At 35.7% G+C, this 25431-nt stretch overlaps 2 protein-coding genes across 5 annotated transcripts in view; one reads left to right on the plus strand and one right to left on the minus strand.

Annotated features, from left to right (window-relative positions):
- LOC144451101 (L-arginine-binding protein-like) overlaps nt 1-187 on the minus strand; it is a 4245-nt gene extending 4058 nt beyond the window's left edge. Inside the window, exon 1 of the mRNA XM_078141875.1 lies at nt 24-187. Coding sequence (XP_077998001.1) covers nt 24-139 — 116 coding nt within the window. The 5' untranslated portion in view covers nt 140-187. The remainder of the gene's footprint in view (nt 1-23) is intronic.
- LOC144451100 (uncharacterized) overlaps nt 1-25431 on the plus strand; it is a 44159-nt gene that overhangs the window by 13222 nt on the left and 5506 nt on the right. The window contains exons 4-6 of one of the 4 annotated variants that reach the window (XR_013482279.1): nt 2255-2387; nt 5544-5852; nt 6325-7128. Coding sequence is in view for 2 of the 4 variants with exons in the window: in XM_078141872.1 (XP_077997998.1) it covers nt 4401-4895; nt 5544-5852; nt 6325-6606 (1086 nt within the window). In the remaining 2 variants the exon portion in view is untranslated. Of the gene's footprint in view, nt 1-2254; nt 2520-3907; nt 4896-5543; nt 5853-6324; nt 7129-25431 lie in introns of those variants that run through there. The other 3 variants (XM_078141872.1, XR_013482280.1, XM_078141873.1) reach the window with 3 other exon arrangements.

Consider the following 25431-nt stretch of genomic DNA (forward strand, 5'->3'; position numbering starts at 1 on the left):
TATAGAGCCATCATTTTGCTTACATATATTGCCCAGCACAATCACAAAACAAACTTGTCGAAAATGTGTAGATTTTATCATATTGTGTTTGTCTTTCAAGTTCGTCTATAACGTGTCTTTCCAACTGTTCCCCAGCCATACGAAACAAGATTTGTAAAGGTAACAGTTGATGGTAGTATTGGTGGTACCAGTGGTATTGGTGGTGGTCGGCCATCACTGACGAAAACAATGGGTGAACTTTAGAATATTCGTGCTGTCAAAAAGGAATAAGATAAAAAGTTATTATGATTGTTGCTCTGTGTGCGCGTGCTCCACTGATACTAGTTAAACAGCAATTAGAAATACCATAAAGAAATGCTTTACACTGAAGGGAATAAGCACTCAGGCCTCATGAATATTCATTTCACAATGTTACCATGAATATAGAATAAGGCACAATATCAACGTGATGTTTTTTCTGATATCCCAAGGAATTGTAGGTGGTGTAAAATCATGAAATGACTCTCCAGAGTCCTTAGTTTACGAAAATGTATCTGGTTCCTAGAATGGCACTACTCTTCAAGATATACCTTACAAACAATCCAGTACTTTAATTTGTCTTACATATAAAACGCGAGAAATCTCCTCCTATATACACCTGTGTTTAGCAATAGCAACTAAGGAGGAAATAAGCAACAAACAATCTTGTTGAGAAATCCAATATGGCGTCGGTGAAGAGTGCCCGCACACAACGAACGTTAGAAATACAGCTGGCTTTCTTCAGTATACTAATACTGTACTATGCAGTCAATTGTTCTATCTGTAATGATTTCATAGAAGGCATGTGGCGAAAAGAACATTATACATGTACTAGAATAGTGCTGTAATAGAAGTTGTAGGTCTACAGGTATTTTCTCTTGGGTTAAAAAAAAACTTATAAATCAGCTTGTATGAATTATCAATGATTTCTACCTGTCTCTGAGTAGTGCTGTGACCAAACAAACTTTTCAATAACATATTACGGAACAAAAACGAGTACAAATCTTCACGTTTGTGTTGACTACTATGTCTGCCATGGTTTCCTTGGTGATCTTGTTTGGAAGAGTGGTAGAGTGCTCCTAATAATAGATTCAGGACAGGGTTATTATTTCTGTTCCCTTTAATGTTAATCTATATCACTATCGTTCATATCTCTATGTATTTATGGATATCACAACAGATGTTGATTATTGTTGTTGTTGTTGTTGTTGTTGTTGTTGTTGTTGTTGTGATGGTGATGGTAGTGGTGGTGGTGGTGGTGGTGGTGGTGGTGGTGGTGGCGGTACCCCAAACTTGTCCTACGTGTTTGACTGGTCCATGAACTTTGATTAGTTCCTGGGGAACTATTTTCACTGTCTTCACCAGAATCTTTTTTCCGTTACTGTCAAAGATTGGGTTTTTTTTGGTTCACTTTCTTGTGGAATAAAGTCCAATTCTATTCATTCTTGTTTTAAACAAAACCAGTTTTTGTAGTTCAATGGTTCATATTGCCCGGCCCGACGTGATTTTCCGTACCAACCCAAATTATGTCAAGTAGTTTGGTGTACAAGGTGTAATAAAGCTATGGTGAATAAGTAAATGGGCTTGCAAGTTCCAGGTTTAATCCGATGAGCTGTTGCCATGGTTACTCAGACTCGTGCATTGTGTAAATTAGTCAGACTCTTGAGGTCCTAAGGTCTGAAAACCTAGCAAGTAAACTATGTAACGCTATGAATACCTCACAAGTAAATGTGTACGCGCAAAATTGTTTCTGAGCAAGAATTTACATAATGATTTATGAAAGAGGTAAAATTTAACATGGTGCATGGTGGTCATAACTACACAGAGATCTCCATGCGACAGAACATGCTTGTCAACAAACAAACGTCACTTCCGCAATCACTGGACATGCGCATAGGACGATTACAACACTTTAAACTTCAGTAAATGACCGGTATCACCAACCTCACCTGGACTGTCACATGTGAAGTACACCTCAAGATATTTATAGATTCCATTACAGGGATCACCATAAATCACATTGTTGGCCTTCAGGTGACAACTGTTCTGCCCTTCACAATGCTGCTTTACTATGTCAGTTGTATGTTGCCCAGAGCACTTGGTGACATTATGGAGTGATTCTGATCCGTAAGGATGTTGGCATACGTGTTTAGATAGTCGGCCGTAGTTCGCACTTACAATCGTCATCACCTGACCACCTTTCTTACATTGGAGAGTATTATTTTTATTTTCACAGATGATTCCAGCATCTGAAAAATACCAGACGAGTAAATGGGATGTTGTGTATCTGTCGTTAGAATGACAAATTCATTCCTATTGTGACATCTACTAAGACGGTGCTGCATGCTGTCATATTTGCTAAGTTCCAAGTAAGTGTCTCTCTCTTTATCGATTGTGCAGCAGTAGTGGCGATTGATTTATTCGACCTACCTAATTCACAATGTACTTCCCTTCCATCGTCTTTATCGTAGAATTTAGCCACGCATCCACCGCAGTAGTCGGGGCGACATTCTGCCTCGGGGTCAGCAGTGCAAACAGCGCCCTCAACGTCACAAGGACTCACAGTACAGTTTACAAAAGGCAACCCAGGAGGACAGTCAGGTTCCTCGAGAACGATTCCTGAAATGAAAGTGGAACATTCAAATAACAATTATTCAATTGAAGATAAATGATGTAGTAGAACTAAAATACTATGACAAAATTTATTTAGTAATTATTAATATGTGGTGTTTATCTGTCCGACAACCTGTCCGTCTTTCCACAGACAAGGAAGAAACTTGCCCGCCCTGTCTGTGGTATATCAGATCTAGACTGTCTGTCTGTCTGTCTGTCTGTCTGTCTGTCTGTCTGTCTGTCTATCTGTCTGCCTGTCTCGTTTATCTAGATATTAATGCGTCCAGCTACTTTCACTGCTCGTCCGTCCGTCTATCTGTCTCTACCACATTTTATAATTAACCAATAATAATTGTTTAAAACCGACTGAACTATTGAAGTTGTTGTACTTGAACATCAATTGTTGTTGTCCCTGCTGTTATATTGTTTGTCAATAAACACGGCATCGTGTTTAGAGTCCTATAGTATGGCATCTTATAAAGTACGTTCTGACTTTACTATTTCTGGAATGCATGACGTAATGGAACGTACGACAATTCTATAAGTCTGAAAATGTAGAGCTCTGTGAAAATGTTAGCTAGGTATACAGGATAGTTTTTTTAAACTTCGGACCAACACGTCGACAGTTTTATTTGCTAGTTGTTTTTTTCAACACAGTTCATAGTATGATAAATTTGTAGAAAGAACTACTGCATGGCTGGCATAATTTAAACCTACATTAAAGACATAGAAATGTTTATTCGAGAATAAACCAATCGTTTGAATAACAAGTTTAACTTTAGTATAAAATGTCCAAAGTTCATAGTACATCCTTCGAAAACTTAAAGCCGCCATTTTCTGTTGTCGCAAAATGGTTGCTTTGTTTATCTGTAACAATCCCGATGCCGTGAAAAATAAACATTCAGTACATATTTTTCACCGCGTTATTGTGTCTGACATGTTCTATATTAGTAAAACGGAAGACAGAGTGGTTGCTCTTTTTATCCACAGAGACCACTTCAGTTCAAAAACCAATTTGAAAAATATAATCAATGTATGAAGTGAAAAACAAACGTATTACAAGAATATACACGTACACACAATTATGTAAATTGCTTATTAGATAGACTTCAAAGGACTATATATTAGACAAAACAGTCTATAAATTATACTTCAGATGTCGAAAATATAATATTTCATCTTCCGGTAAAAGCGACCTTTCGAACTCGTTATACACCGTAACAAGGCGATTTGTATGTTTTGCGCTGTTCGTATGATTTTTGGGGTAAAATAAACTGACATGCAGACAACGGGTCAAAATATGGTTTACCTTGGCAAGTTCTCGTCAATATGAAAACAAACACCGCAATATCCAGCCAAACCACCGATGCCATTATTCACCAGCTTCGCTATTAAAGTTCGACGTCACACTGTTGAATGACACCTCTTTGTTTGAATGTGTGTTTTTGTCACGTTGGTTTCCGGATCAGAAGGTAAGGCGATATGGCCAGGGTATAGTACATGTCTAGATGAAAGTATCTTTGAATTCAAGCGACTGAGCACAAGGAGAAGAACTATGCTATTTAACCAGCGGCCGTGCACTTAACCTTCAACATTCAGAGAAACTGTCAAGAACAAAGAAATATGTTGTGGCTATTTTAATGGTGGACACTCTCTACTCGTATGCGTACAGTTTCTTAGTTGTTTGTGAGTTTATATACTGACTTGAGAACAGTGTCTTTGTTCTACTGTCGCCAACACCGTTTGAAGTGTGTACACACAAGTACATCATGGAAAATCCAAGTAACCTGACGACTAACAGTTCCGGGAATAACATACTTTCTCAAAACTGTCGGGCTGAGTGGCCAATATCTGTCTGTACATTTGCCAACATTTGCGGTTTGATCAGTACGGCGATATGGTTTATTGTACTCTTTCCCCAACTCGTCAAGAATTGGCGTCGAAAATCCGTCGTAGGACTAAGTATTCTATGGGCAACAGCAAATTTCACCGCTTCTCTCATCAACCTGTTTTTCGTTTTCCGTGTTGTCCAACTGCCTCTTTACATCAAAATCTCTGCAGTTTACATGCCTACATTAGAAATATTACTGTTGATTCAATTTTGTGTGTATGGAACTGACTACTCTTCAAAAGCTAAGTGGATATATTTAGCGATATGTTTGTTGGTATGGGCAGTCATTATAATGGTTCAGCTTATCACAGATATTTATGGCCTGTTTCAATGGGGCGCCATTATTCTTTGGTCAATCGAAACATTTCCACAGGTAGGTCAAAGATTACGTTAAGATCACAATAACAACCTCTATGTATGTATGTATGTATGTATGTATGTATGTATGTATGTATGTATGTATGTATGTATGTATGTATGTATGTATGTATGTATGTATGTATGATTGTATGTATGTATGTATGTATGTATGTATGTATGTATGTATGTACGTACGTACGCACGTACGCACGTACGCATGTGCGTGTGTGTGTGTGTGTGTGTGTGTGTACGCATACATTGTTTTCCGTTGTATATTTATGTAATGCATATTCAGTATCTCATTTGGTATTTATTCATAATCTTCAAATAGTTATTTCACTTGTTGGTAATACATGTACAGTATTGATTTCTTTATGTATATACAATGCAATTTAGGACAATAGCCTCACCAGACTGACTAACACGAAACTAAGCCCAGCTGGCTAATCAAGCGGTTCACTGCAGCTCAGCATAGTAATTAAAAAAGCATAATACACAGAGAGGAAAAGGAGTATGATTAAGAAGGTGTGATAGTCAAGGTCCTATCACGTAAATCCTACCAGAAAAAAAATCTAAAGCTAGTTATTAGACATTAGATATTATCTAATTTAATTCATGTACACCTGTGTGCACTTACGTTATGATTAATTGATCTCCACAGGTGATACTCAATATGCAGCGACAGTCAACAAGTGGACAGGCTACAAAATCAGTTTATCTTACCCTGGTGGGAAAAACAACCGACTTTTTATCCAATTATCTCTTGGTTGTTCCCATCCAATACGTCATAATGATATATTTTTCAAGTACTATGGGATATTTTAACGGTATTCAGTTGTTCTGGTATTGGAAGAAGCGTGATCAAGTGTCAACAACGCCACTTACGTCAGGTGCAAATACTGGAGAAAGAGTGCAGGATGTTCCAGACATGAGCAAAGGCGAATATATGTATTTTACAAATGATGATGAGGTATGTGACGTCACATGTACATGTTTATTAAAGAGTACAGTACACATAGTGATGACGAGGTATGTGACGTCACATATTTATAGGTGTTTGTCACAAAAGTCTGAGCACACATTAATGATGACGATGTTTGTGACGTCACGGACACTTGTGTGCGACACAGTACAGAAAACAATGATGACGAGTTTGTGACTTCACATATGTTTGCGACATCATGGTATACGTACTGTACACATGCATGATGACAGGAAATGTTACGTCAGACTATTTGAAAATCTATGAATAATGTTCACATCAACCATAACATCAACAAAACCATCTTCAAAATCGCAAACATACCAAGAAATCAAAGAAACGGCTAAATTATGACTCAAAGCTGAGAAAAGAGAAATAAAAACAAAACAGTTTTGTTTTAATATAAATTGTACGGCTCGGATAGCCTTTTTTACTACTTAAATGTTTACGTATCTTTCAGGCTGTACCAATTCCTGACGTCACTACACAGCTTGATGACGAAGACAACAGTAGTTCAAACAACGAGGCTGTACCGATATCACGAATTCACCAACTTGCTGCTCTACTTTGTTCACTTCCAGTGAGATTTTCCCTTATTATAACGTTGGCTGCGATTATGGTTGGCTTCATTGTAGCCCTAATATGGAATACAACAGGGTACATTGCCATCCTCGCACCCACTGGTATTGGTGTGGTACTAGCGACCTCTATAGTTTATCGCAAGAAAGTTAAAGGGTACTGATATCGAAGTGCGCATGCGCAGTCCGTGCAAATAACGTTGACGTCAAAACTGTAGAACACAACTGCTATACTGTTACATACTCACAGAAAGCTTACTGTAATCAAAAACTGCATGTCACGGTACACCAACCACTTGTCAATTTAATACGTAACCGTAACTCTTTCTCAAATACAAGTGATTCAAATTCAACATTTTCACTTTTCTTTATTACGTCAGTATACATTGAATTGTTTTTGCAACTTTACGAACTTTGACATGTATCACAACTTATGATGCATTGCATGCTTCGTCTTAAAGGACGGTGGTTCAGTACCGTACCAGGTCATCACGTTATATAATCAGTGAAACCATGACGATCATTCAATATGATTATTCTTTTGAATGACCAACATTTTCTACAGCTCTACCAGAGAACGGTTTTTCATACCTAAATTTTCATCTTAATCCGTACTTGGCCTTCCCTCGAAGGCGTTATGTAATGGCCGGAGAGTCACTCCCAAGTTCACGCATTAGTGTTATCTTATCGGTTTTATGATCACAGATGGTCACCATTACCAAACCTTATCTGTATCGTGTCGATGGGTGCGTTTGGGCGCACTGTTCTTGACACGAGAACCGTCGTCGGGGGCAGGCTTCCGAGTACACGCGAAAGCCATTTGCAACACTCGTCGCCCAAACGACTTTAGCCTCGCTCTGGTGCGTACACAAAGATGGCAGTGTTGATGCAAGCAGTGATAGCTGAATTTGTGCGGGAATTTATGGACGATGATGAGGAAGTGGTGGTGGAAAATGACATTCTGCCTGTTGTACTCGCCTTACGTTTTAACAGACGAGAAACTACACCCAAAATATACAATTATGCTGAGGAAGTTATCCCACAGTTCACACCAGAAGATTTTCGCCAACATTTTCGTCTGTCAAGAACAACATTTGAAATAGTTTTGCACCAAATTGGGCCTAATCTGGAGAGTCGTTATCGTGGTGGTGAAGAACCCATCGTCAGTTCCAAACAATTGCTGATATTTCTTTGGGTTCTTAGTAATAAATCCAGCATGAGAGAGGTTGCTCAAACGTTTGGTGTGTCAAAGTGGGCTGTTCACGAATGTTGCAGGCGAGTTGCAGACGCCTTGCTACTTCTGAAGGTAAGCATTTATATATGAATCTTGATGACATGATATAGCCGTGGATTTATTACCAGTACATCTATGATATAACGTAGGGCTCCCTTGCTTCTATCCTGGACTTAGTGCCTTTATGGCAGTGTTCTGTATTTGCATGATTTTGTTACATTGAAACACATGTAAGCAGTACCAACCAATTACAATTTACATGTACGTTTCTGAACATGTAAATTTATAGTGCTCATCATGTTTACTGTTGAAAATAAAATAAAATAAAGTAATATTTCCAATTGCACCGAAAAAAATGAATAATTGATAGCTTTCCATAAATCATCAAAGTGCTAGATATTCTATTATAATCATATTTCATTGACCATCACGATGAAGTGGACAATCTAACTGAAAATTAAACTCACCAAATGATACCATGTTTTGTCTTTCCACATCTTGTATCAAAAAGTACATTTAGAAATGTAAATTTCTGGATTATAATCACTTGTCTGTTTTATGATGTATGTTAAGTTTACAGATATTTTTAAAAGATATGTTTTGTTTCAAATTATTTCTTAATCCTCTGTTCATTTTATGATTGTAATTGCATTTTGTTCTTGTGAAATTTATATAGTTCTGTTTTTCCCTTTTTTGGAGCACCATATGTTAAAGTAGAACTTCATCTATATTCTTGAATCTTCATTATTAGTATTTATAGTGTATTTTATATGGATAACATTTCATTTTTTGTCATTTTATTTTTTTCCTAGGCTCATTTAATACAGTGGCCAGACCGTGAGAGGTTAAATGCAATAGCTGCATCAGTACAAGAAACCAACCTTTTTCCTGGAGTGGTAGGCTTCATTGATGGTACTCATATCCGTCTTACCAATCTACATGATGCCAACGCAAATGATTACGTCAACAGAAAAGGCTATAAATCAGTTGTTCTTCAACTTGTGGTAGATGATTATATGATTATCAATGATGCATATGTAGGGTGGCCTGGCTCTACTCATGATGCTAGGGTCCTGAGAAATTCAGAATTTTTGCGTAGTGCAGAGGTCAACATACCAGAAGGGAAATATATTTTTGGAGATTCTGCCTACCCAATCAAGCCATGGCTTATTACACCAATTAGAGACACAGGTTTCTTAACACCCCCACAAAGGAGATTTAATCATACTCTCTCTTCTTGTCGTCAAGTTGTAGAGCGAGCCATTGGACACCTAAAGGGTAGATTCAGAAGACTTCAAGATCTGAACAGTCCAAACATTGATACAATTTGTAAATTGATAATGTGTGGTTGTATTCTACACAATGTATGTATAATGACTGATGATGATGTTGAATCATTCATTGACATTGATCAGGTCCAGGATGGCAATGAGTACCCAAACATTTTTCATAATGATGTAACTGGTGTTAGGATTCGAGATAGGCTTGTGGCATTGTTTGTCTGAGCTCGATAAAACAACTGGCAATGAAATGTCACACACATTTTTCACAACGTAGATGTTTAGTGCATACATGTCTCATGGTTAACATTTTGTTAAGTAATTTCAAAGTTAGTCTCCAAGTTTACTTCACTTATGGAAGTGTGCAGTAAAGTACTTACAGATTTTGCGATCTTATCACAATTGGATACTGATAATGAGTCTATGCATTTGCCTGAATGAATAGACAACTTTAGGAGTTTCCTGCTTTCTTGACTAAGTAAGTGTTGGTTTCTTTTTAGAGATATATGCTCATCAATTTTGTGTTTGAATGAGTCCTTGTAAATACCTGCAAATTATAACTATGAAAGAATACACATGATCAAATGAGAATTACTTCTTATCATAGCAACAATATCATTCAAAAATTCACAGGACTAGTATTTTTACTTGTCTCCTTATACTTCCCAACTGCAGATATTACTTCTATAATAACTTGTATGTCCCATGAGTGAAATGTCAAACCAACTTTAACTATTGCTGTAAGTTCAGTTGTGATACTAGTCAATAATAATAATAATAATAATAATAATAATAACAACAACAACATAAAATTGCAGGATGTAAAACTTTCAAAACCAGATAACTTTATTAAATAACCATCAAACATCGAAAGAAACAAGAAACATTAATGAAATATAAAATTAAAGGGGTTTTGTAATGTTTAACCATATTGCACCACAGATGCAGTGACATACCTGTACATAGGTTGCTGTGCTATAGAACAACCTGGTTATAGGATATGTGAGATCAATAGTTCAATATAGGATAAAGTTAGGCCTCAGATTACCCCCTTCCTCATCAACTTCAAAATGAATTGGCCAAAATTGAAAATTCTTATATACTCTGACCAAACTGCTAATTTGAACCAAAATGTTTTTTGAAAAGGTTTTGAATAATGAAATGTGATAAATGTCATTGATTTCAAAATAGAAATTAAAAAATAGCATAAAATGTTTTGTGTACTACAGCTGTTTCAGAACTAGATTACTAATTAAATTCACTTACTTCTGGCTATGTTGTCCTGTATATTGCTGATAACATGATAGCCTTGAAAATAAATATTCTAATACCAAGGAAATGTAATATTACGACCTGCTAACAAAATTTTACTCGCAGTATACAGTCGCCCAATGTGGGTACTAGATTTAACATATTGCAGGTGAGATGGAAAATCTAATTTTCCCCATAACTTTGCATTGTGTCTGTACTATAGAAGTCCTGGCTACAGTAAGTAACCCTTTACTAGGTCGTCATCAAACAAGTCAGTGTTTATTACTTTGTTTATCAGTCATTCACATAATATGTTCTCAGAGAATCTGAGTAATATTGGGTTCACCTTGGAATATATTTCATTCTTGGTAGCTTATGGCGTAAAACAATAGCAAGACAAAAGAAGGTTTCACATGTAACCTGGTAACATCTATTACACTTGGTGATGGTCACATGTATCAGAGAATAAGTGAAACACAAACACAGAATGGTCATTTTTGATAAGAAGACATGTAGTTCATAGTATAGCTAGGCCAAGTAACAGTTCAATAGTTTGTACATGTATGATAAATCAACACAATAGGGGTGGATGAGATCAATAGTTAAACAATCTAAATTGTTTTACTTAGGCCTCAGACACACTTCCCCTACCCTCTTCTAACTAAATTGGTCAAAATTCAACTTTGTTGCACACAGCACAATCAGTATGTAGTATTTGTAGTGCTATGAATACAAAGCCAGTATGTAGTGAGGAAAAAATAGCTCTTTTATTGGCACTATAAATGTATTTTAGAGCCATGCATAACACAATTTTTTCCATTTTTCAATTTGACATTTTTAGAAATGTTTGTATTGGGGCAGATTTCATTATAAAAGTAAAATCTTCTTCATACATGTAGATTATATGAGACCTCCCTCACCCCAAACCCACACTAAAAGAATTTAGTTTTTATCCTACTTGCACATTGAACTATTGATCTAAACCTGAACTTCTAACAGAGATGATTGTATTTATTGTACCTTATATGTACAAAAATGTATAGGAACTAGACTAACTACATCTATATACATGGACATTGAATATCCAATATCTAGACGTAGGCTAAGTCAGGCACTTTCATTTCATTCACAGTGTTTGCCACATTATGCACATATTATTTCAAAGTGTCCTAAATTGGTTATGTTTGTGCACAATTCAACATGTTCAGGTCAATGGAGGAACAGATTTTAGAGCCAGTACTGTAAATATTGATCGCTCCCTTACTGGTGAGGGTATAATTACTAGTATGTTATTCTCCAATCAAAGTTTTCTTCGTGACCTGAAGGTTGTCACTACGAGTCAATAGGTCACTCATACTGGTATTTTCCTTGGTTGAACAAAGAAAAATATTGGGAATAACATTTAATTAAAGAGGCCATATGGATGGGGATTTGTATTTATTTTGTATTTCTTATTTCTATCATGGCGTCTTACTTGACAAATCACTGTGAAACAACATAGACCAAGTCTGTGTTTGTAACTCATACATTGCAAATGATTAAGAAATGTTTATGTGTAAAGTGCGTGTTATTGTACATACAATAACAAACTTTTTTTTTTTTTTACACATAATGTAGCTTTTTGCAATCTAGGTACAAACACAGACTTGGTCAATGATGTTCCATGTTGATTTTTCAAATAGGAAGCCAAGATAAAATTGTTTTTGAAATAAAAAATAAAAAATAAATTCCAAATCCTCATCCATATGGCCTCTTTAGTAGGGAATGTGATAAACATTTAGAAAAATGTATGCAAAAAGCAACAAATATGCCTAGCAACAAGAGCACACCTATAGCAACAGTCAAATTATGATATATATCAAATACAAAGACAACAAAAGGGATTAATAGGTGAGTTGAAAAACATTCAAAAAGTGCATGCAAATATGCCTAGCAACGAGAACATATTGATAGCAATGGTGACATGGGAATGTTTAACAATTCAAATTTTACAGTTGTACTACACCATTGGGGCTATTTTTATGTTTATTTTATATGTGTTATTTACATTTTTTTTGAAAGAATGTCCAAAAACCTGTCCATTCTTTCCATCTTTTCATCATGCATTTTTTTTCTGTTCTTTTCTTCTTCTTCTTTCACTTTTTTCACCCCGTCTTGATACGTCTCCAACCAGCTCATCAGTTGAGATACATTTGATCTTCTTTTTCTTCCTTTAAGTTGGTTTTTTTTTGGTACTGTTGCACTAGTATTTGCATCACTACTGCTGGCACTGGTCTCATCTTTTGATGTTGTCGACTCAAGGATGAAACGTGGCTGAGTACTGGGGTTATTCCCATAAAGATTCTCAAATTCATCATAGAATAGACAGGTTTTCCTGTCATTACCTGATCTGTTGTTATGATCCCTGGTGGCACGATATTCTCGTTTCAGAGATTTCCATTTATTTGTACATTGATCGGTTGAAAAGTGAAAACCTTTCTCGTACATTTCTTCACTGATCTTGGTCCATATTGTCTTATGCACCTTGAAAATAAATGAAATCCTTTGTGAGGTTTTAAATCTTTAATTAAGCATCTGGAATTTCACATGCCCAAGTTGCCCAGGATTTGTCACTATGTACATGATCAATGAGAGAGAAAGCTTTGATATCATTTTTACAAAATTTCAATGTTTCAATTATTCAATGTTAACCATGTTTGATTTTTAATAAGTAGTTGGCATGTTAGCCTATGTTTACACATTTACCTGCTTTCATTATGACGATTTTCTTTTTAATTGTAGGGTGATGTTTTAAGAGTTTTTGCCTCATGGGTTTGGTAATTTTAAATAAAATAGCTATTAAAAAAGGCAAGCATTATTGTATTGAATACCTTATTTCCATTAAATTCTCTGTCCCTTTCAATACGAAGCATCACAAGGTTTTGTGCAGCAACCATGGGCCATTTTGTTGGGGATACGTCATCGTTTACAATATTTACATTGGTAGGTGGAGTTTTGGATGGCTGAGTTTTTGAGTTTTTAATTACTTGCTCAGCAAACAAAGGATCTGCAAGAAATAATTACCAAAAAAACCCCCAATCATTCAAACACTAGAATGGAAAGTAATGAGACATCATGTCCCAATAAACATTTCCTTAATAAATTGATTTATATATTTTAAAACTTCAAAGACGCGTAGCCGTCAAAGTTTCCTTACCCTGGTACTATACTAATCGAGGTATTTAAATTTTTAATGCCATGAAACTTGGAAACTTGATTATGATCATCAATTTCAGCTGAAGGTATATCAGTTATAGATCGAGCTGCAGCCCTGCTCGCATACGGAGTAAAGTCGTCCCTTCGCGTGCACCGTCTGCAAGCAGGACTACAATATTGCACCTTGTTTTCATTTATAATTTACAATACTTTTTTTATATATTTTATTTTGTGTTAGTTACTGTCACTAAACATTTTTCGTTTTACTTTTTATTTTCGTCTTTATTTTCGTATGGGATTTACAAAAATCACAACGAGATCGACGGAGCGAAACCGCTACAGCTACTACTGTTATTTTAGACCATGACAAATAAAAACGTATGGACGGTGTACCTGTGACAATTCGTTTAGCTGTGACCTCATCTGAAATGAATGTATAGACGCTACCGCCATATGTATACTTTGTTTCAACTTTCTTACTTGTAGCCAAAGAGCTCGTACTTGTTGCAGTAGAGGGCATTGTCCTGTAAAAAACAACATCAAAACATAGGTCAAAGTACGATAGGTCAGAGTTGAACTCATTTGTAAATAAAATTAATACCAGTGTCGGGATTTTTCATCACTTTTAACAAAAAATATCTTACTTTTTGAATTCGGCGCCTTCATTGTCCGCCATCTTGTTCTCGTCTGCTCCCGGTGCAGACGAGGGTCGTGTTCGCGGGTCAAGAACAAGCTTCGGCAGAATAGCCGAACACCAGTAAATGACGTCACAGCTCCCGAAGCTTGTTCTCGCGTCGAGAACAGTGCGCCCAAACGCACCCGATCAGTCCGTCAGTCTGCACAGGAGCTTGCACTTTTGCTAAGTTCGCCACTAGAGGGCGACCCGAAGGGTTGCCGAGCGAGTGCGACGCACTCGTGGACCAAGCTACATCTACACGCGTCGCAATTTGGTAGAACCGAGCTCAGAGGAGTTGGGAGCTACTGCACACACATATATTAGAAGTATGTTGTTTAAAAATGTATACCATTTTGTTGTATTTGTGTTGAACTAATTTTTTGTACAAGTTCTGGATCTTCCACTGATAATGTATTTACTTATAAAACTTCGAAATAGAGTTATAGGAATAAATAAATAAATAAATATGATGTAACAATTCGTCAAACTTCCATTGATCAGCATATTTATGAATGATAACATGTTAGTACCAGATATAAGCCAAGTTAAACAAAAATGTCATATCAGTTGTATAATGTTATCTTTGTCAACCAATACAGCTAATAGAAAAGTATACAGCAAAATAAATTATGCTTTTCGCAGAGTGGTGACAATATTGAGTGCTGATATAGCTTGTGTATGTCAGGCCGCTCAGTCAATAGTAGCAAAATCCTTGCTGCTATTCGCCCAACTAGACGGCCCAGCCGCTGGGCGAATAGCCTTTGCCATTCTTACTAATTTATATGCAGTGTGTGTGCTATGTAAGTGTAACCTACTCTATTTTTCACGTTTTGAGTATAAGGTTTAGTTGTTAATAAGTATACACGTGTCAAGTATTTCTCAGTACAAATCTGTAACGGAGGGTTGTATGACGCCACCAGGTGACAGGGTGGGAGAGGACAACCATGCGTGGGGTCTTGCTACGTCAGCAGATGCCATTTAACTATTTCTTGAGTGAACGGAGAAACTTTGTTCTCTGCCTGTTATTTGTATTTCCCTCAAGATTTGCCGTAAAATGGTTACTCATCCATCCTACATTAAGTAACAACCCTCTACTTCATTCACAGGTACGTTTAGACATTATCTATAGTGTTTATTGTGTAGCATTTTGAACTAGAACTTGATCGTGTGAATTGCCTCTAAAAGTTAGCGACGCCATGCAGTTCTTACATGTGTTCTATTTATAGCCCTTACACGAGTCAACTAATGCATATCGTAGTTTGAGACACTTTGTACTTGTAACTTTAGCGATAGTTTCCAAATGATGATTACGAGTTTCTATTTCATTGTAATGAGTACTTTTAGAGCGTCTATTGTATTTTTGCATAGAGTTTCATGTCAGTTTTGCCAAAATACATTACCTACCATACTGACTGTTCTGAATAATTGTACTGTTACACTGCCACCTAGAGGCGAGTCAATTACATAAGTTTAGCACCATTACTTGTATCTTAATTTAACATATCTGTACTAAGATTTGCAGTAGAATGGTTACTCATCCATCCTACATTAAGTAACAACTCTCTACTTCATTCACAGAGTTCTCTTTAAACTGGTTACATAAGGGTAACGGGTAATGAACTCGAGTCAGATATAGTACAGATATTGCACCAACGTAGACTCTAGTTAATTAAACAGCTTACAACCACGTTCACGCCAAATAAGTGTTTACAAACTTATTACTACAAAAAAAATTAACCCACTATAGTTAAATGCAGCCGAACAGGACCATCAAAAAGATGAATCCTTACACTAGTGAAGGTATTGGAAAGTTTATGATTTTCAATGGACAGAACAAACACCTGTGTGTGGTCACAATCGGGTTTGAAGGTGTGTATACAAATTAGCAAGTGCAACAACAGGCCAGTGATTGGTCAATCCATTTCAACCATCAGGCACTTCTGGACACGTACGTTATTGAATTTCTGATAATTTACTAGATATTCTATACAAATGCATAATATTTTGAGTGTAACGTATTGTCTTAATATTGTATCGTACCGGTGAAAAATATCTAGATAGTGCACTGAACCAGTGTAATTATTACACATTTTGTTGATGCAATCGTGTACTAATGTACTCGTGAAACAAACAGGTTTACGCACGTGGAGTGGCTGAAATATGGCTGTAAGACTCCTTAACCAGGCGAAAAGAAATCAGTTTTAAACTTCAAACGAGACGAAGTTTGTAAAAAAAAAAGCAACTTTTTTCATCATGGGTTGGCGATGTTCACATATTTTACAAGAGGAAATTTTAATTAGGAAAGCACCTAGCTACAGTCACGTGCACGAGGTTGTCACTCACTCTATCGGTACCATTTACATGTTACATATGTACGTGAACGACGAACGTTTCAATTTTTTAAACGCTTTTATAGTTCAAATTTGCGATATCAAATGGGAATTACACTGAGGCTGTAGGGGTTACACGTTATTGCAACGTATAATAGTAGTAGTTTGCTTGTCATGCTCAGTTAATTTAGCAGTGGCATTAGCATGAAAGATCAGCCGTTGAGGGCGCTCGTATCGGCCTCACAAAAGGATCGAAGTCATGTCAGTCGCTAGTCGCCAGTCGCCAGTGCAGTGGCACGCGTTTAACACTTTCTCTGACGCACGCGTGACAGCGAAATACTACATATTAAATTGAATATCGAAGTGTTAAAAGGTCAAAATAAAAGATGCTGTGGCCACTATTTATCAGTAGCAGTTAGTTAATTTTTTAAACGAAACATTTGTCTGTTAAACACAAAATCATTGACGTGCAAAGAGAATAGTGGACGCGAGAAAGAGAAAGTTTGGACGAGTGCAGCGGAAAAGTTTAAATGTGAGTTGGTATATCAAAAAGATGAAGCTACGCCCACTCTATCTAATAGCACTTTGACAAATTTCATGTTTCTTTGCGCACTTTTAAACTTCAAATACATTCTGCTGTGTTAACACAATAATACAAGTAATGAAACACGTTACAATACCCTGGATGTACATTGTACTTGATAAACTAATTAACATAAGTACATTTCAATATGAAATATGAATAATCACCTAAGGCCACCAAGTTTCGGATTGTGCCTCTAACCTCAGGGAGCCAAGGAACCGTGTTACAATTAAATGAAATAATAAAATAATAAAATATGCATGGGTAAATGGAATATCATTGTAAACTCGTGGATAACTATTTATATACATGTATATACCGGCCTTATATATACGTATACTATTGCAATTAATATACTATTTTTGTGGGTTTTTTTTGTATAGATAGTATATTATTATTTATATAAATAGTTATCCATGAGTTTAAAATGATATTTCATTTACCCATGCATATTTTGTTTGTTTGGTTTTCTGTCCGTCTGTCTGTCTTGTCTGTCTGTCTTGTCTGTCTGTCTGTCTCTGTCTGTCTGTCTGTCTATCTGTCTTTATTTACTTAGTTATTTATTCATTTATTTGTAACACGGTTCTGTGCTCCCTGTGCTCTAAAATATTTAGAAATATATAGAAAACGTATTATATTGGTAAATTATACAGTAACTGAAAATGACTATATTACGAATTTAGCGAACATATTCTAGACAACGACCAGGTATTAGATTGTATAAATATCATTAATATCAAATAGGTTTATAGTGACAGCAAGTTGTATTTATAACATATCAATATTTACTTCAAATACCATGTAGCCAAATATTCATGTAGGAAAATGTTAAATGAGTTTCTGAAAAAATTAACACGGTCATTTTGACTGACAAATATCGTTTAAAATAAGACTCCTTGGAACATTGAACGTTAAATATATGTTATTTTATTATGGAAATCTCCAAAATATTTTCTTCTCACGATCTACAGACTTTCCCGTTGTATGTATATCATCAACAAATCCATGCAAAAGGTAAAATCATGTAGTGGTATGCTTAGCCAGTCTCTTAAGTAATAGCGAAAAGAAAATATACAGCAAAGTACTGGATCTGTATACGACTGTGACACCCCCTGTATGTGTGTTGAAAAACACTCCTCTCTAAAACTATTTACACTATTTACATTCTAAAATATTCAAAACCAAACAGTCCAAACCAGTGGACCTACAAAATCATTGGGTCAAGTATATACAAGTGGCCGTGTACAAATGTACATGTACGTGATTTGACTAACTTTTAGGAACTGTACTATTACATGTATGTTTACAAACAACTTATCTAATACATACTTGAGGAGGAACGCATGTAAAATGGAGGTGTTATTATAACCTAACAGTTCTTGTTATTATGACCTAACAGTTTTTGTTAAAATTAGGGGAAGGCTTCCCAAATTTTCGGACGGGATGTGCAGCCCAAGTTTACAACATCTACGTTAGTAAGTAGTTGAATAGAAAGTGACACTTGACCTGACTACATGAGTGGAAGTAGTTGAAACTGTATCACTACCATCTGCTAACGTATAATCCAAAAACAGACCCATTGTTAGGAGAGATCACCCGGTCAACTACTTTATTCTGATGCTGTGAAGGTGTTTCTAAAGCATAAAGAAATTTCCATATTATCAACCCCATAATTAGGGAATTTGCAGATGAAAAGTCGACCCATGTTTGGGATATGTTCGTGAAAAAGTGACTATAATTTGGGTAGCACATACCCCTATAACTGTCTGTGCTAGCCTCAAAGTACATTGGTATTACTGGCTTTTCAAGTTATACGTGTTACTGCTTGGGGTGAAAGTTCAAAGTAATTTTAAGTACAACAATGACACACTTGAAGAAACTGCCTTTTTAGTCTCTGAAGTATATTGTGATGACGTTGAATACTGTACAGACGAAAATAGTATGTCTTCTTCCCGTTCATGGATTCTAAATAGACGTATCAGTTATTCCGTTCGTTCTTCACTATATCAGCTTGTCGTCTTTCATCGCAACCATCATTTTACGCATATACTTTCAAACTTCAATATTGTTTGAGTGCATGTGCTAAAACTGATTGGTCGCAGTGGGGATAGGGAAGAGTATAGAGGAATTGTAGATCCACGACTGAGACTGGCTAGAAATGATCTAAATTCGATTCATGTAATTACTGCAAGTTTTGTCGATGGTTCTACCTCCGGTTAATAAACAGTCCTTACAGCACCAGTCGTACTGGTAGACGGGTATTAATCTCTGAAACACTTCATTCCCACGGAATTGGAAACGGCACTGAGTACACTGATGTACACATTGCAAACAAGATCCTCCACATCTCCTGTCCTTTATAGAGTTCAAAGGTCGTAGTTTACCCCTCCCTCTGTAGTTTCGATAACTGTAAGGCCAAGCCGATGAGACCAGCAGCAACAAGAGAAAGCATACCAACACAAAGAATTTGCTGCCACCTGCCATATCTGTCAAGAAAATTATACAATTATAGAACTGTGTTTCATATTTTGAAATATCAGTGACTATCCCACCGCTGCCACCAAGTAGTATACAGTTCGCTTAGTAATAGTGTTCATTCTACATCTATCTATCACTTGTGTCGAGGACCATTCAGTTGCAAAGAACTACCCTCGGTATAGAATCAAAAAGGAGCCGCATACTTGATATAGGGTGATTTTTATTGTTCCAACCGCCAATGACTGTGACAGTGCAAGTTTAAAACAAAACTGTTACACTATCAACTTTAACATTTCCAAGATAAAATACTGCTGAACAAGAGCAAATGATAAAGATCAACTGGTTGTATCTACTTACACTAGAGTACACAACTATCATACTGTAACTAGATAACTCTATATTGTATGGTGGCAGCGGTGAGATTTTGATCACTGATAACAACATTATATTGTATGGTGGGTGGCAGGGGGGGATAGGTAATGATGATCACTGATCACAACTCTATATTGTATGGTGGCAGCTGTGGGATAGTAACTGATGATCACTGGTATCGTAGGATTGTTGATAAATGGGATAATCACATGGGATTATTTGATTTTGCATCGTCCTGTACTAAACTTGACATGTGTACTCTGTATCACTGGTACTACAAAGGAACATCCATAATTTCATCACACTGTTTCTCTTTTGTGATTTAATTAACGACAATTGTACTTGTCTTATGGTTTGTTCAATATGCAGACGTTCATTGTGAAAATTGGATCTGTTCAAATGAATACCCCCTGTGAAATGTGACCCTCCCCAGAAAGTCATCCTCAAAAGGGTGACTCTATACATAATATAGTAGTAGTCTGTGAAAAAAGTGAAGGAAGAGCCTGATCAGGACCGAACGACATGACGTATCTTATTACTGTCTATCCAGAGAACAGATATGAAAAATCTGACCCTCCTAACCTACTGCACTGTTGAGATACATCGTTAGCAGGTCGTACCTCCTAGCTCTCATAATCAACATTTGCGAGGACTAGGAGGTACAACCAGTTAACGATGTATCTCAACAACACAGTAAACAGACTAGACTCTCCCATGTCCATCCCTGTTAAATTAGTGAAAGTTCCCTAAAGTGGACATATGGATGAGGATTGGGTATTTATTTTGGATTTTCTATTTACAAAACAATTTTATCATGGCTTCCTACTTGAAAAAATAAATGTGAAACAAATAAATGCTTTTGTAACTTCACATATTGCAAAAAGCTTTAAACTAAGCTGTGTAAAATGTTTGTTATTGTACGTACAATAACAAAGCTTTCACATATTTATTAATCATTTGCAATTCATTGAGTTACAAACAAGGACTTGGCATATGTTGTCGCACTGCTCTTTCAAGTAGGAAACCATGATAAAATTGTTACACGAATTAAAAATCCAAAATAAATATCCAATCCTCATCCATATGGCCACTATAAGGTATATTCGATATTTATGATCTTAAGTTTCCATATTTTAGCCTAGATTTAAAGATAAAAAAAACCCTGTACTCTTACTGTCGTGATTGCAATATGCAAAATAATGTTAAATTGACCCAAGTACATTACTTACCTAGGTTTATCTTGACTGTGAACGAATAACTCTTCCTAAGTTCCTATGTGTAATCCGAATCCGTGTTCGACTAAAACCGAAGTGATGGTAATGAGACAGCTAGCAATATTCCTCTTATATTTATACACATCATTAACTAACACTGTGACAGCTATTACATTTATTAACTCCCCCCCTTGTGTAATAGTTTACGTAAAGAGATAATAATGACACAATCACGACAAGATTGTGGTTAAATTAATTTGCGGATTTGTTAATTGAGATTCCTGTTCATTAGTGTGTTCTAATCTTCTTAACAACTGATGTATAATATGTAATAGTCAAATTATATTGTTGTGTTCGAACACGTGGAATGACAGTTACTAATATACAATGTCATATGACTTTATCAGTCATTCCTCTAAAGAAAAGGACAATGAGGTCATCATCATCATCATCACCACCACCACCATCACCCCACTTCCTCCTCTCCCTCATCATCAATTTCTCTACCCCTCTCTCCTTTTTCCACTTTCATAGTTTGACTAAAATCTGATGGTGAGAATTAATCACCCTTTCACCGTGTTGGAATTTAATGGCTGGCGTCAATTGCATGATTGCCATGTTATTAAGGTGATAATTGAATTGCATCATCAGTTTAGCAACCAATGAAATTGTTTGTCTGGAAAAACGTCGTGTTAGTTCATCAATTATTCAAATACAATCACCCAGGGCATGTGTTGTAAGATGAAAAAATATGCGCGGTTTGAAATGCAAGTATGCAATTCGTAAAAGGTGATATTTCTTGTGACAGTCAAAAGTTTAACAAAACAGATAAAAATCAACAACTAATTACTGTGATAGCTAGCTCAGTAACAAGGCGTTCATGTTTTTTTCCAAAATAATTATGGAAGACCGGCGAGGACAGCGACTGCGACTTGAAAACTGGGACATGTGGCATAAAAACAGAAAAGGGGAGAAATTGCGGCTGATTGCACTGTTCATTGAATAATTTCCATCGCAGATATATATATTTATCTTAACTTATCAAAAATACCGATCTGAAACATTGACTCAGTAAGTAATCCCTGAATCAACCCATCCCAATCGCGGCCCGGGTCTGTATGTATGGTACGCCGTGATTGGGTGCCACATATAGGTCACTCTAATCTTGACAAGTTTTAAATTTGTAAAAAATGTTACTCATGAGGCTATGAAATAGAAAATTATGGGTATCAAATAGATTCATAGGCAAGGTAGAAACATATGCTCCCCAGGGAGTTGAGGAAATGCAATGGGCCGTTGTGTTACTTATAATTATAGAACTATGCCAGGGGTAATAATTGTAAAGTGCTTTGAGCACAGTGTGGGAAAGAGCTTTATAAAAACTAACATTATAATCACAATCAATCAATCAAACATAATGCAAAGACATGTCTTATTCATGATAATCTTTATTACTTACAAAATGCACTGCATCATTATTATAACATTCACTGATAAATATTTTGTACATTACTGCAAAATCTAACAATCCAATTTCATTACTTTTGGCATTCAAAAACACATTAATTTGCATTGCCTAGTGTTGTACAATAACTTTCAATTAAACCATGCAACAATTACTGGGGATTATCAATTCAATTCTAATACTTCGTTTAAGTGGTTACATAATATTTTCTTTGTCAATTCTAAATTTCAAGTTCAATCAGTTTGTCACTTTCATCTTCTTTATTAGAGCTTTCATCGCATATCTGGTTGTAACTCTGTGTAATTAATTTCCTTGAATATAAGAATTATGGTACACTTTGTATATAAAACCCTTTAACGTGTATATAGATAATACATTTTGTGTTTTCGATGAGCTACATCACACTTAGAATATTTTCTCTTTTTAATCAACACCAGCCTACAAAAAAGCATGCAGTAAATTTATGTGTATGCAGCCATAAAATATGAACTTTATATTTCAAATGGATGATTTTTACAGGATTAATATGTTACGGCGAGAACTTAAATATCCAGTTCTGTTGAATACTGTCTGTTAACAGTTCTGAATGCAAGTATATTTTCATCCAGATTGCGAAAAAAAATGGCTGCATTACTGGATAATATTTTTTCTACGATTACATGTACAATGGTCTTGAAAAATGATTATTTCCCCCAAAATCATCATATTTGTGCAAGGATACTACTTGTAATAGATCCTGCCCAGATGGTTATGAAATGAAATATGTCCATTTCTTGTTCATTTTTAATCCAAGTAAGGATAAATCATTAATATATAAAGTAACATTAAATTAATTTTCCAATTGAAAAGCTGAAAGTTGCCATATGGATGAAGATTGGGGATTTATTTTAGATTTTTAATTTATGAAACAATTTGTATCAATTGGTATCATGGTTTCCTACTTGAAAATCAATGTGAAACAACATAGACCAATTCTGCGTTTGTAAGTTGATGAATTGAAAGAAAATTCAAATTGTGTAAAAATGTTTGTTATTGTACATACAGTAACAAATATTTTACATATTTATTAATGTTTGCAATGTATTGAGTTACAAACAATGACTTGGCATATGTTGTTTCACATGGATTTTCAAGCCATGATAAAATTGTTTTATAAATTAAAAATCAAAAATCAATACCCAATCCTCATCCATGGCAACTTTAAAGTTCGGTCATTCTCTGCTTCTCGTGTCCAGATCAACTGCATTTAGTTTGTTGGTAAACATGAAGTGTAGTGCCATGTCATGTCGCAACTACTATGAAAACTTGTGTCAGATTTGAATACTACATCAAATTTGGCTTATCTGCATGACACTGCAGTTCCCTCGGGTAAAAAAGAAAGTCTTTTGCAAATCATGCAAATTGCTCCCAGAAGTACCCTGGAAATATATCCTTACTTGGTTCAAAAACAAACACTGGCTGATAGCTGGGCAATAGATAGTCAGGAAAACCCTTATCTAGGTTGAGTTAACTATTGGTACGTTTCCAGTTTCACAAAAATACAATTAACTTTCCAAAGAAGTCAACAATTTGGCAAATAAGAAAATCTACAGCAAAAAGATTGCCACAAAACTAATTGTACTTATTACAAAAATATAGAACTTTGTACACTTTGAATCAATATCAATCAATAGGTTGAATAATTTACATGGGAAATTCATTCACAAAAAAGTCTCAAAATATCACACACAAACAAGGCAAACCAATACTTTTGCAACTGTTCAGGTTTCCATCTAATCTATGACCAATGCAGATTTATATTATTTTCATGGTTAACTTCTCAAGACACTCAGTTCAAAACCGGAATGTCAAATGTAAAAGATGCACGAGCAAACATTTTAATCAGAAAATATTACATTTTGTTGAAATATAAAGCTGCTACGATTTGCAGCAAAAAATGTTGATTACATGCAACCAAATACAAATATCGCAAAGGAAGTAACACTTATTTAACTCTGTTTGTCCTCCGCCATTTTGCCCTGCAAATTGCTTTTTACAGGAAATTAAACACGTAGCTAATTTGTTGATAAATTAATTTGTACAGGCAGAACACATTAAAAACAGCTCTAATTCACCGATAATCGGTTCAGGTTCGATTAAATTGATAGTTTCTTTCAAAATAATATTTCCAGTTAGAAGGCTCATTTTGCGAAAGTTTATTAATGTTAACTAGTAGTTACCAAGTGATGTAGAATCACTTGGATGTCATCAACATAATGATGTTAAGCAATCTAGTAAGGTGACTCCCTACTAAATGTTCAATACTTTGAATAGAAATTGATGCTGGACTGCATTTCATGGATTCAGTTAGCAGAGATAAAGTTACTATTTGGAATCTAGATTGAAGTCATGATGTGGGATGTAATGATGTTAATCCATGTGGTCAAGTGACTCCCTAGTGGAATCACCTGACAGTAGACTATATGATAACTCCACTATGGTGTCTTTGAAGCTCATGATGTCCGAGTGATTCGGACAAAAGTTACTTTTGTTTTTTGAAAAATAATTAGATTCCAAATGGTAACTTTCTCACTGCTTTACAACAATTATGTATCTGGTTATGGCATTCAAAGATGCAAGACATTCAAAATAATGTACATTTTGCAATTTAAAGTGACCATTCACCGTCGCTGTTTGATACAACCATGCAGAAACCATAGGAAACTGTACATGCTACACTTTATGATAGCAAGATTGAATGAATACTTTCTTGTAACAATTTTGTCTAAATGACCTGAACTAAAACACCACCATGGAGATATCAAACACATATATATAAAATGCAGATACATCAAACGCAGATGTCAAAACACTGGGATATCCCTGTGTCGTGGCAGTACATTTAACTGGTTTCATAATAGACAAAATGTTG

This window comes from Glandiceps talaboti, chromosome 21, assembly GCF_964340395.1.
Source record: "Glandiceps talaboti chromosome 21, keGlaTala1.1, whole genome shotgun sequence".
Taxonomy (NCBI): domain Eukaryota; kingdom Metazoa; phylum Hemichordata; class Enteropneusta; family Spengelidae; genus Glandiceps; species Glandiceps talaboti.